The following is a 13379-nucleotide window of genomic DNA, read 5'->3' as shown; positions in this document are numbered from 1 at the left end:
GCCGAGTTCAGGGGGTGGGACATCCTCCAGGTGACATCCACAAGGCCAGCCTCTTGGGGAGACCACACTGGCCTCTGATCTGACCTGGCCTAACTTCCATCCCTGTGTCCATTCTCCTCTGCAGACCCAGGGCCTGTGTTGCTCCAGACCCTGCTTCAGTGAGGGACGAGGAGCAGGAGGACTGGACTCCAGGGGAACCCCGCACGCCAATCCTTGGTCTCCTAGTTTTCATTTTTACTCTAGTATAAAAAGAGAATGTTCTGTGGGATTTTCTAAGGAGATTGGGCAGGGAAATGAACGTGATCTGCTTTACAAGCAGAAAACACTGGAACGCAGGTGGAGGAAACAGGTATGTCTCAGCCATGACATAAAACACTAGTTGACACTCAGGTCCCGGGGACCAAGTTTTCTATCTGCCTGAAGGAGAGCCGGGGACAGTGAGGAGCCTGGGCGTGCCACACGGCACCTTCGACACCGCATCTCCTTCCCAGTGCGTCCTGGACAAAGGCCAATTTGGACTCATGTTTAGGGAAGCAAGATGGAGATTCAGGGAGCAGAGATGGGCGTGGCAGGAGCGGCTGGACACTCCAGTCACTCCCTTCTCCCCAGCCTGTCTACCCACCCACCTGCTTATCCATCTGCATGTCCTACTGTAATGCCAGATTCGTGGGACCCCAATAGACCTCCAGGAACCAAATCCAATGCAATCACACAAGAGTCTTTATTGCAAGCTCGAGCCTGGACTCAACTGTTTCCGGCGCAGTGGCCCCAGGGAGTGAGTCCCATGGAGTGAGTTCAGTGAGATTTTATAGGTTTTGGGGGGATACTCTATGCGTCACAACATCACACAGCAAATCATTCCATATTGCGAGAAAATCAAACAGCAACTCTTAACATTGATTAGCACATTCACTGGCAGAAACAAGTTGGGTAGGGGTGATTGGTTAGTACAAGAGGGGGATTCCTTTGAACTGATTGGTTTAGGCCACGAGGGGTGTACGTGCTGAACTACATGGTTTCCCAACATGTTATCAACCACCATAAACTCCTGGGGGGTCATCTGGCATCCCAGGTATTTCCCTGTCTCATGCTGATTGGAGGTTGCTAGGGTGTTGCTATGGGTCCTCACTTAGCCTAACTGAGTCAGGGACACCTGTCGCCGCAGACCTCTCCTGTTATTTACAGACAAACAACTCAGCAGGGTGGGTATGTGCCTAGGAGCGCTCTGTGGGTCTTTCCCAGGACAAGGGTCACGCCCCCTTCCTTGGACAGGCTTTGCTCTGAGGTAGAGGCTGGTTTCTCAAAAATGGAGTCACATCAGTTTGTCACTACCACCCACCCAGCCAGCCGTCCACCTGCCACCCACCCCCCAGCCGTCCCTCCACCCTGCACCACCCACTCCTCCGAGAAAGCCCTGTCTCCCCAGCTGTGCGCAGTGTCTGCAGAAACCACGGTGCGGTGGCCGTGAGCTGAGTGGCAGGGCCAGCAGGGGCCATGAAGAAGGGGGTCCGGGGCCATGCTTGGGCTAGAAGGGCACTTCAGAAGGAAAGATCCGCTGAGCGCTAACTACACTGAGGTCACTCAGGAAGGGGCCCAGAGGTCCACCCGCTGCCCATCTGCACCACCAGAGCAGGCCTAGCCATTGTCACAGGCTCACCCAGGGGGACTTCTCCTTCTGACCACGAGGCTCCCAACACTGCTGCCTCCAGTCTGGCCGGGCAGTGCCAGCTTGCAGTGACTCGGATGTCACCCCTCGGGATAACAAGGTGTGGCCCCAGGCGTAGGCGTCACCCAGTCACCGGTCACTGCTGGAGTTGAGCTACACTCCCCTGTTCCTTTGTAACCCTACCCCTTTGCCCTTTTGAGGATAGAATGTTCCATGGAACCTCCCCTCGTGTGTGAATCCCAGCACCTCGCTCTCTTTCCAAGGACCCTTGAGATCACAGAGCCGGCTCTGAGTTTGCAAAGGAGCTGCTGTGAGGTCACCTGCTTTCTTGGTCCTTTTCCTAAGTTACTGGGACAGTCAGGCTTTGTGAACCAGCGTAGGTCTCCAGCTGGGACAGATGGCCATAAACAAATGTGGGTGGCTCCCGTGCAAACCCAAAGCCTGACAGGCTGAAGCCCCCGGGTGGGCGCTCCCACCCAGGACCCTGCATCTGTTTACCCGGGAAACGCAGCCATGATGCCCCTTTCACACCAGGCTCCCATCAGCCGTCAGCGCTGCCCACCACTGGCTCCCTCGCACGCCTGCACCCACACGGGCTGCAAGACCGCAGAGTGGCCCAGCCTCCCAACCACCCATCCTTCCCCTGGGCCCTTGACTCATGGCGGCCAGAGGTTTTCCAGATGTGCATATATGAGTGGGGTGTGTGTGCGCGCACACATGTGCTCAGATGCGTGCGTGCAACCAAGCTGCTTAGTGAGAGCTCCATCCCCACCCCCAGGACCCAAGGCAGGATCGTCCACCCACAGGGCAGAAGTCAGCGCTCGCTGAACTCAACAGACCGCAGTTCACCGCCGCACCTCCCACCTCAGGTCTCCATGAGGACTGCGAGTCGGGTCCCCTACATGTACAAGCACCCGGCAGAGGCTCCGCAGCACCCCCTGCCCCTGGCCACACAGAGCCGGTGCCACTTCCTCCACCATCGGCCAGTTCCAGTGCCCAGCAGCAGGGGGCAGCAGTGGTCCGGGCCGCTCTTTCCCTGGTGGTCTGGGGGCCTGTCACTCCTTGTCCCTGCACATTCAAGGCTGAGCCCCGTGAGAACCGGCCCAGGTGGGGGTGACGTGCCCATAGACGTGATAACGGGACCACAGCAGCACTTCCTGAGCCCGTGGAAGGCACGAGGCGCTGTTCTCCAGCACCCCGAGAGGTCGGGGTGACCCTCGTGCCCACTTCATGGACGAGGAGACTGAGGCCTGAGGAGCCCCAGAGAGCTCCCCGAGGCTGGGGCTGGCCGTGGCCCCGAGCCGCTGGGTGGCCTGATGCCATTGGTGGAGTTTGTTGGGGTGGTGGGGTGGGGCCAGCAGAGCGTCCTCATGAGCAGTCGAGATGTCTCTTCCGGGGCCACCAGACTTGTTGCCCGTGGGGACAAGACCCCTACCTTGCCCTGAGCAGCGGAGGCAGGGACAGGGGTTCCTCCCGTTCACAGACTTCCACAGAACCCCACGTCCATTCCCCACCAGGTCCCGGCAGCCGGCCCGTCCTCTCTGCCCACCTCTTGGCCCCCCGCTGCCCTGCGCTGGTGGACGGGAGCCCCGGTCCTTGGCTGGGTGTTGGACGACGGCCCGGGGCCAGGCGCCCGCAGACCCAGCCATGGCCCAGCTCCCGCAGCTCGTGCCGGAGCCAGCAAAAGACGGGTGGTGCAGGGTGGGGGGCGAGTGTCAGGGAGACGAGGACCAGGCCAGGGTGCGGCCGCCGGAACCAGGGGCCAGGCCACGGCAGGTCCCACAGAGCCAACCCAGACCCCGTCCTCCCACTCCCCAGGAAGGCGCGACGGCTCCAGCTGCTGTGGCCTCTTGGTTGTCCTTGTGGTCCATGGTTTGTGCTTCTTACTCCTTCACTGTCTGGAGAAGTCTAGGCTGAGGAACGGAGGCTGTAGAAGGGAGGCTGAGGAAGGGAGGCTGAGGAAGAGAGGCTGTGGAAGGGAGGCTGAGGAAGGGAGGTTGAAGAAGGGAGGCTGTGGAAGGGAGGCTGAGGAAGGGAGTTGAAGAAGGAAGGCTAAGGAAGGGAGGCCCATGCTCAGCCCCCATGAGATTCCTGTTCCTGTGGGGGCACCTAGGCCTCTGCGATGGTGGGGCAAGTCCCAGCAGGTGCTGTAGGGGCAGCTCCTGGGGCCCCTCCTAAGAACTCCTGGGGAGGGAGCAGGGAGCAGCTGGGAGTGTCCCCAAAGAAAACTGAGAGGCTCAATCCTTCCCCCAGGGTTACAAAAGAGGAAACTGAGGCTCGGGGTCAGCAAGCACCTTACCCTGGTCACTTATGACAACTGTCAGAGCCTGGTCCCTGTCCCTTTGGATTTTTTGTCCCCCCACTATGCTGAGGTCAGCCCCAGGGCCTGAGACATGCTAGTCAGGCACTGAGCTACCACGGAGCCACTGAGCTACAACCCCCACCTCTTGGGTCCCTTTAAATATGGTCCCTCCTTGGATGGAAATGAGTTCTCCTCGCAGAGAGGAAGATAATGCTAGGACACTTCCTGCTGCCAGCAATAGGAACCCACCACAAACCAGCTTTAGCACAAAAAGGGAACATATCAGCTCGTTGCCTGAGTCAGGATAGGCTGGGGCATGCTGCGTAACAAACAGCCCAGCTCTAGCCACTTCAAACAGGATGGATTTCTGCCTCATGAAAACATCCAGCACAGGTACACTGGGAACACTGGTCCTCACCTCTTCAGGCAAAGACCCCGGCTGATGGAGGAGTCACCACGTGTCACCACTGGTCACCATAGCAGAGGAAAAGCACTCTAGGGGGCATTTTGACTATAGTTAGATGCTCTATCCAGAAGTGAAATTTGCCACTTCTGCTCAAAGCTCATTGGCCAGCCCTAGTCATGTGGCCTCCTGTGACCACAAAGGTCCAAGAGGTGCAATCCTGGCATGTGCCCAGAAGGCCCAAAGCTGGAAATAATTGGTGCAGAGCATAATGATTTCCATACTCATGGACCTCAAAAGTCTGGGAGGTATATGATTTCAGGCATGGCTGGATCCAGGTGCTCAAGAGATAGTTCCAGGAATAAATTTCCACATCTCAGTCCTGCTTTCTTACACGTCACCTTCGTCTCAGGAAAGCTGTTTGCCCCTGGTTCCCCCAGCAGCTCCCAGGCCGGGGCTCTCCCTACAGCTCAGCAATCTCAGCAGACAGCAGGATGTGGCTGTGCTGAGGTCACACCAGTGCTCCCTGGACTGGCATCAGCCACACCCACAGGAGGCAAAGGTACTGGCGCCCACGGGTGTTCACGCAGAGTCTTCGACCTCTTTATCTGGGTCCCCTGCAGCAGAGCTGGGTGAGCGAGGGTTGGACGAGGACTGAGAGCCTCAAGTTCAGCTTCCAACTCTCAGGATGGGTTTGGTGCACGGCCTCGGGCAGGTGGCTGTCCTACCCCCTCAGAGCCTGCGGATGGGCATGGCGGCCAGGAAAGCACCACGAGAGGACACAGGTGGTGCACCAGGTGGCCCTGAGGGCCATTCCACAGCCCAACCCCAGGACCTCCTCCTCCAGCCCCCCCAGCCCCGGGGCCCATCAGCCCTCTACCCCACCCGCTCCTGCCCCAGGAGGCCCACTGTGCGCACTGATCGCTCCGTGACTGTTTCCAGTGGTCAGTTTGCGGCTGGAGGTCGGCCGTGGCGGAACAGTCACACCAAGGCCAGGAGAGAGCTACAAACCAGGCTTTATTGAGTGTCTACTATGCACCAGGCTGGGGGAGGTCAGTGAAGGAGGCAGATCTCGGGCTTTGTCTTCAGCGTCCGGCTCTGTCTCTCCACCTCTGTTTGTCCTTCCATCCATCCGCCTGTCCGTCCGCCCACCTACTTCCTGTCCATCCTTGGTGGGGGCCTCTCTGGGCCCCAGCCTCTGCCGCCCTGTTCACGGGCGGCCTCTTCTTCAAAGGTGGAGTCAGGGAGGGGCCACGTCCGCCCCAGGCCACAGCCCCCTGGAGAACTGAGCCTCCCTGGGGAGCCTGCGGCTCAGGTGGTGTCTGCAGGTGGCACCTTCAAACTGCCCCTCAGGGGGAGGTATGACAACCACAGCAACCTCAGCCCAAGGGTCCAGGGGGGCGGGGCGGGGGGGCCGCTCACATGAGCAGAACCCGGGGTTTCACCCAGGCGCCCGAGGATGCGCGCGCCCTGGTCCCAGGTCCCCAGTCCCCAGCGTTCTAGAACTTTCCAGGCGCTCACTGAGGACTCCTCCAGGATTTCTCTCAGCAACTGCTCCCAACTGCCTTGCTTCACAGGAAAGTCCTGGGCAGACTGTCAGCAGAACTAACCCCTGCCGCCTCCTCGCCCAGCCCGACCCGGCTCCCGCGGGAGGGTCCAGGCTGGGTGGGGGATCCCCAGGGCTCCTTGACCCTGTTGGCCCCGAGACGCCGCCTCTAGGTGGGCACCCTTGGAGGGAAGGCCATCTAACTGCTTGAAAATAAAAACAGAGGCGTTTATGAATCGTCTGTCACCCACAGCTGGCTCTGGGACTGAAGTGAGGCCGGTGACATGGCTTCATTCATCTTCCACAGGCTCTGAGAAGTCACTGAAAACCGACTGTCCCCGAGTCCTCCGAGTCCCCGGGCTGAACACCTAAGACATCAGGGCAGGGGGCTGGGCCTGCTGCAGGGGCCCCGGAGGATGTGGCCTCCGGCCGCGGGTTCCTCCATGTGTCCCCGACACCCGTGAGTGCACAGGGCGGGTCCCGGGGGCACCGTGCCCACTCTGGGCTCCCAGCCAGCCTGTACCTGGTGCTTGATAAATATTTTTGAGGGTACAAAAGGGGATTTTTTTAAATGGGCAGCAGAAGCCAAAAAAGAACCCTGGTGGCAGGGACTGTTTCCAAGGGACACGGCTAAGCGGTTCGAGGCCCGGAAACCCCGAGTACCCGCTTCAGAGGGCCCTGGGCCCAGGTTGTCAGTGTCACCTGGTTTCTCACCCCAGCCACCTCTGCACGGGCAGGAAGCTGGCGGAGGGGCTGCTCAGGCTGCAGACTGAACCGGGGCCTCCCCACCCCGGGGCTGGCCAGGCTCCTGTGCAGGTGAGGAAGCAGCCCAGAGAGGGAGTGCGACTTGTCTGGGCAGCACAGCAGGGGCCCCTGGGCGGAATCTTCCTGCGCCCTGAGGGCTCACCCCCCTCCCCAGCCTTTCCTGAGAGGCCACAGGGACAGCCTGGATGTGTGTGGCTGTTGGACTCTTCCCCGGACCTGGGGTCTGGCTTGGCACCTGTCACAGGCAGTGTCTGAGCCCAGCAGGCTGGTGGACCGGCGGCCCTTGCCTGTGCCTGCGGGTGCTCTGTCACAGCCAGGGCCACATGCAGCTGGGGACACGCCACCGCACATCCAGCCACGCGCACTGTGAGCCACAGGCCCAGAGGCCCCTTCCCCGGGGACTGAGGGCCACGGGCCTGTCTCTGCTAGTGCCCGGGTGGCCATCCGTGGTGGCCAGCTGGGGACAGGGCAGCTGGGTCACCACCTCGCTAGCTGGCTTGGGCCGTGGGGCCGGCGGGCGGAGGGCTCCTGACCACCCACTGGCGGAGGTAGCTCCGGGGCGGCCCCTCATCCCCGGGGCCAGCAAAGTCACACTCGACGGGGCTGCCACAGTCGGAGCCCGCGAAGCCGCTGTCGAAGGTGTCCATGTCCAGGCCGGCGGCTGGGGACCCGGCCTCGCTGTCCGGGGCACCCCCTGGGGACCAGCCCTCCTGGTCGGCCAGGGTCAGCTCCAGCCTGTCCAGGAGGCCGCCCATGGGGCCGCCCAGCCCAGGGCCGCCCGACGAGACGCAGCCGCAGGACAGGACCGTGGTGGCCGGGCCCAGCAGCAGGTCCCCGGGGCCCGGCTCCAGGCTGGCGTCCAGGCTCAGGGCGGGGTAGCCATCGTCCCCGCAGCTGCAAGGCCAGGTGCACGGTCCCTCGGCGTCCACCACGGTCACCGTGTCGATGGACACCAGGCCGTACGGACGGTCCCTCTCCTCCCCGAAGGCTGAGCCTCCGGAGCCACCTGCTCTGGGGGAGGCCGGGCCCCAGGAGTGAGGCTCGGACACCCCGTCGGCCTCCAGCACGTCCGTGGGCCCCGCCAGCCCTGGGGACTCCAGTCCCTTGGCTGGACTCCGTGGAGGGACGCAGGCGGGCAGCTCCAGGGTGGACAGTACCACGGTGCCCCAGGGCCCTGGGTCCAGGCTGGGGGCGCAGAAGGGCGAGCCCACCCATCTCTGTGGAAGAGACACAGAGTGAGGCGGGGACGCAGGGGCACAGGACAGCAGGTGGACACAGGACACAGGACAGCAGGGACAAGACATGGGGGGGGGAGAGGGCATCAGGACCTCGACAGCCCTCGTCCTGAAGGTCCCCACCTCTGTCCTGCCCACTCTGGGCCTCAGCGTCCCCACCCATCGTGGGCAGCACCTGCCCTCAGTAGCCTGGTCAGTCACTGGTGGCCCCGAGGCCTGGGCTCTGCTGGGTGCAGAAACAAGGTTCCCAAGTCCCCGTGACAGGGGTCGGAGGCCTGGACAGACCCCTCTCTGTGCCCCCTCTCTGTCCCCCCCTCCGTCCCCTGTTCTACTTCCTCCTTGACCATCCACAAGCTCCACGTTCTCCTGTTTATGTGTCCCCATTAGAGGGGACACTCAGCCCCTGCAGAAGCCTCACCTTCTGGGTTCATGCACACAGCAGGTGCACAATAAGTGTTTATGAACTAAAGAGTTGAGTGAATCAATGACAAGGCCCTTGAAATGTAGGTGACAGGGACACAGAGTCAACGAGACAGTTGGGCCTCAGGGGAGAGGTAGGCAGGTCCCAGGTCCCTCCCTCCCCCCTCTGGGCCCTGGGGGCTGCACCAGGTAGACAGCAGGAGCTCAATCAGTGCTCTAGGTCGACTGGCTCAGCTGGAGCCGCAGGTTGCCCCTCCCCCCGTCACCACATCCTGTCTTTGGGCCCCTCCTGGGGGTGCGGAGGCTGGCAGAGGGTGCTGGGCAGAAAGGGGTGACAGTGGCAGCAAGACCCTCCCTGCCCACCCAGGTCGGGGCGGCCAGGGGAGGGCCAGGCCAGTGCCTATCGGGTCCCGTGGGTGGGTCTGTCTCTGAGCTGGGAGGCCTGGGGGCCCGTCCGGGTCTGGTGACATCACACGCTGTTGCCCTGGGAACTGGGACACCCAGGCCGGGCTCCAGGTCCCACGGGGCCACGACACTCTGGGCCCCTAGGGTGGCCGGGTCCAGGCGGAGGTGGGGATCTGGGAGGGGCTCGCCGCGGCCTGGGGACTTGCTCACCTTGAAGTCCCCACCGTGGCCCTCGTACAGGGGCTGGAAGAACCGCTTCGGGCTGGGCACCGGCGCCCACACCTTCTTACACAGCCTAAGGGGACAGAGACCACCAGAGGCTGTGACCGCAGCCAGAGGGTGGCCCCGACTTGTCCTGCAGGAGACGCAGCCCCTCCAAGACAGTCCTGCTGCCCCCCCCCCCCCCCAGCCTCTGATTCCGCCTCCATGAAGTGGGAGCAGAGGGTCTCCGGCCTCTGGCAGGTTCCTGAATGAAGAGGTTTGGAGCCTTTCGTGTGCAAACACGGCTGTCCCTTCTGAGCCTCCGCTTCCAGGGAGGACGGGTAGGGCAGCTCCACAGGGCCAGGGCGGGACCACCTAGGTGCTGGGTGCTGGTCCCCCGCCCGTAATCCCAGCAGCTCGGGAGGCTGAGGCAGGAGGATCGTGAGTTCAAAGCCAGCCTCAGCAACTTAGTGAGGCGCTCAGCAACTCAGTGAGACCCTGTCTCTAAATAAAATATAAAAGGGCTGGGGACAGGGCTCAGTGGTTGAGCGCCCCCAGTTCAATACCAGGTACCAAAAAAAAAAAGAGCAAATCCTCTGGTTAAACAGAGGGAGTGGAGGAGGGGTGCTCATGTCACTCCACCTGGCAGCCAGCCCCTGGTGCCGCTCAGGCCTCAAAGCTTAAAACCCAGCAGACAAGGTCACAGCTGAGGTCGCGTGAAGAGCACAGGGTCCATCCTGCCTCTGCTCCTAGCTGTGTGGCTTTGGGCAAGTTCCTTGACAGCTCTGTGCCTTTGCCTCTCTGTTTGTAAAACAGGGGTAACTGCTGTGTATCAGCTCGTGGGCTGCCGTGGGTGACGTGGGTGTTCTGCACGGCGTCTGGCGCATGATGAATGTGAGCTGGCCATTAGCATCACCATCATGGTGACAGGCCCGTCCCCTAGCTCCGGGGAGGATCTTGCTCAGAGGGGCCATGGCCCATCCCCCTTCCCTGCTGAGGACCCCAGCCTCACCTCCAAGGCAGGTGGACCTTCAGGCCCAGGAAGACAAGGACGGGGCCCAAGATGACCAGCAGGAGCAGCAGCAGCAGCTGGGGGGGGCCCCAGCCTTCCCTGGACTCTGCAAAGGAAGGCAAATGACTTCATCTCCACCTGTCATTCCAGCGGCTCTGGAGGCCGAGACAGGAGGATCGCAAGGTCAAAGCCAGCCTCAGCAACTTAGCGAGGCCCTCAACAACTTAGCGAGGCCCTGTCTCAAAATAAAATATAAGAAGGGCTGGGATGTGGCTCTGTGGTCAATGTCCCCTGGGTTCCATTCCCTAGACCAAACCCCCAGAGCTTCACCTCCCTGAGCCTTAGTTCCTAACTTGCTAAACGGGGCTCCTGCTCCTCACTTCAGAGTCAAATGTGCCCCCAGAAGCAGCGGCTGGCACCCGTCCTGGGGCCTGGCAAGCAGTGGCTCCGCCTGGGGGTGAACAACAGAGTGGACGCCTCCCAGCCCTGCTGGACGAGGATCCGGGACCAGAGCTGGTACCAGGAGGGGACGTCCACTCCGGGGTCACACCTACCCTCCGGCGGGGTCTGAAAGATGACGGGGTCGCTCCACTCACTCCAGGTCCCCCGGAAGGAGGAGCCCGGCTGGGGCCCCGCCCGCACCTGCAGCTCGTAGCTGGAGCCCTGGCGGAACTCCAAGGGCAGGAGGGAGACGCTCCTCGAGTCCACTGAGACCAGCTTTGTCACGGGGCTCTGCAGGGCAGAAAGGACGCTCCGGTCAGGGTTCCCCCGGGGGTCAGCCCCTGCCCCTCGCAGAACCGCCTTTCAGCAGCCCCCCGAGGGGGCTGGGGTCTCCTCTCCTGCAACAAGAATCAGGCTCCGGCCCAAGCTGGCCGCTCTCAGCAGGGCCTGGGCCTTGGCTGGCGGACTCCCTAACTCTGCTCTTCCCCGGAACTCTCCGGAGCAAAGGACACCTGTGAAGCCTCCACATTGGGAACCGTTGGTTCTCTAACCCTGGGCCTGCCCTCTGATAGGTCTGGGACTCTCCAACTATGGCTCTTCTCAGCAAAGTGGGAACCTTCCAGAAGGTTCCAGAAGGTTCCGGAAGTTTCCGAAACCTCCTCTATTATAGTTGCATGGGTGGGACCTGGGGAGGAGGGGAGGAAGCAGGGTCAGGGAGGAAGGCGGGGAGGGGGTCTCCCCCCACCAGGGAGAACTCAGTGGTGCCTGGGGCTGCAGAGCTCACCTGTCACTCACACTCCCCAAGCTGGGCCGCCCACGGGGTCCTCACCCGAGCCCAGGGGTCCCCGCGGTTCCTGTACTGCAGCTCATACTGCATGCTGCCCCTCAGCGCGTAGAAGTCAGGCTCTTCGTAGTCAGAGCACCAGGAGACGTTGTAGTGTCCTGAGAAGGTGACCGTCACGTTGAAAGGAGGAGCCGGCTTGACTGAGGGGAGACACCCAGAAAGATAACGCAGGGTGGGACTTAGCTGCAGCCCAGAAAAATCTGGGGACCTCCAGAAGTCCCCGCCCTCCCCCTGGCCACCGCCGGCAAGGCCAGGGTCAGCAAGCCCCGTGACAGCCCTCCCCACCTCTAGGTCTCCGCTGCTCAGACCAGGTGTGGGGTACAGCCTCAGCGGCCACGGGCAAGTGTCAGTTGAAGTGGGGACACAGGTGTGAGGTGATGGAGCAGAAAGGGCTGTTTTCAGGCTTAAAAGGGACAGCCAGGACCCGGACCCGGACCCAGGCTGGCCAGGTGGAGGAGCACACACCAGGATTGTCTAAGTATTTCCAGGAAAAAAACCAAAGAGACGCCGTAAAACCTGGGAATCTAGACCATCATGTGAAATCACTCCAGTTCTGTTTGTTTTTGTTTACTTTGTGGTACGGGGACTGACCTGGGGCGCTCAACCCCTGAGCCACGTCCCCAGCCCTTTCCATGTTTTATTTTGAGTCAGGGCCTCCCTACATTGCTTAGGGGCTCACTCAGTTGCTGAGGCTGGCCTCCAACTTGCAATCCTCCTGCCTCAGCCTCCTGACTCACTGGGATTACAGGTGTGCCCACGGTGCCCAGGCCGTCGCTTGGGTTTTAAAGTCAACTTCTAAAGCAAACACTTCCTGATGAACGCTCTGGACAAATCCATTCATCTTCCATTTCAGTTCTAAAGGAAGGACCCTTTGGCTTTTCAGCCAGCTTCCCCGAGCAAAGGAAGACCCCGCGATCCGCAGGACAATGACGGCGGCTCCTCAGCCTGGAGCTGCCCTGCTGCTCTGTGCTGGGCAGACTGACCCCACGGGGGTCTCTGAGCTTGGCTCAATACCCTCCACGTCCGGGTGAAGGTCAGAGCTATTCCCCTTCTTCTCCATCCCAATTTGCCTGATGAACTTGGTCAGGACCCGGCCTTACAGTCCTGCCCTGGGTAAGGGACCCAGTTTCCATCCTTGGGGCCTCACTGTCCTGGGGACCATGCTGAGCAGCAGAAAGTGCTGACTGCGGGGGACGGGGGACGGTGACCAACTGTCGGCCTCTGAAGCCGCAGCCCTCCCCTGCCCCAGCTCTGCACCTCCAAAGGCCAGGCTCCCCTCCGCTCGGCGCTGGGTCCCTGGGGCCAAGGCTTGTCCTCCTGGCCCCGTCTGAGCCCCCAGCTCCTAGGACAGGCCTGGGGCACGGCGGCGACCCTCCTTGAATACGTGTCACATTAACAAATGGCCCTTTGAGGGCTTCCAAAAAGGGACTCCAGCCTGCTCAGGTCTAAAGCACCCTGGGGGGGGGGCCGCCAACCTGGGGAGGGGGGAGGAGCAGGCTTTATCCCCCGGGGCGCTTCCTTGCTGGGCACACAGAGAGGTCCCCATACTCTTCCCCTCCCCAGGGTGGCTGGGGACCGGTCCTGGGCGAGTGACCTGCGCTGAGTGCTGAGGTTCAGTCCAGGATGACAGCAGGTGGCTGGAATGGCCCTGCGCGTGCCCAGGATGCTGGTGGGTCTGGGGTCCTCAGGGGGCTCAGCGCAGGGGGGCCCCAGCCCCAGGAGGAGGGAGGAGGCCGGGAGGGGGAGGCAGGAAGTCACCTCCTGCCCCTGGGCCCCGCTGGCCTCAGACCCCCAGAGACTGCAAACCTGGAGCCACTCAGCAACGGGCAGTGGCCACCTCCCGGCCCCCTGACCCCCCCTCTGCCCCTGGGGCTGCGGGGGATGGGCCAGCCAGGGTGCCGGGACCTCGCCTCTCACTGTGAGTGTGCATGTGGGTGTGTGAGTGGGTGTGTGAGTGTGAGATCGTGTGGGCCTGGGCGTGTGACAGTAACCCTGCCTCCTAGGCCGGGGCTTGGGGAGACGGGTGGGTGTGTCGAGGGTGTGTCACGGGTCTGTGTGGGCGCCAGCGGAGCCTGTGAGTGAGTGTGGTGGGTGTGTCTGGGTGTGCAAAGCCTGGCTCCCGCCCTCTGTGGTGAACCA

At 62.0% G+C, this 13379-nt stretch overlaps 1 protein-coding gene across 3 annotated transcripts in view; it reads right to left on the bottom strand.

The window, feature by feature from the left end:
- Nucleotides 1-5381: 5381 nt before the first annotated feature.
- The window catches only part of IL21R (interleukin 21 receptor), a 45161-nt gene continuing 37163 nt past the window's right edge, over nucleotides 5382-13379 (bottom strand). For all 3 annotated transcript variants that reach the window (XM_081297246.1, XM_081297245.1, XM_081297244.1), the window contains 5 exons: nucleotides 11226-11380; nucleotides 10510-10687; nucleotides 9956-10061; nucleotides 8953-9037; nucleotides 5382-7899 (listed from right to left, as the gene is read on the bottom strand). In XM_081297246.1, coding sequence (XP_081153372.1) covers nucleotides 7171-7899; nucleotides 8953-9037; nucleotides 9956-10061; nucleotides 10510-10687; nucleotides 11226-11380 — 1253 coding nt within the window. In that variant the 3' untranslated portion in view covers nucleotides 5382-7170. The remainder of the gene's footprint in view (nucleotides 7900-8952; nucleotides 9038-9955; nucleotides 10062-10509; nucleotides 10688-11225; nucleotides 11381-13379) is intronic.

Source organism: Spermophilus citellus (assembly GCF_964194105.1).
Source record: "Spermophilus citellus genome assembly, chromosome: 6".
NCBI classification, from domain to species: domain Eukaryota; kingdom Metazoa; phylum Chordata; class Mammalia; order Rodentia; family Sciuridae; genus Spermophilus; species Spermophilus citellus.
The sequence above is the reverse complement of the archived record's forward strand: the minus strand, read 5'-3'. Positions and strand labels throughout refer to the sequence as shown.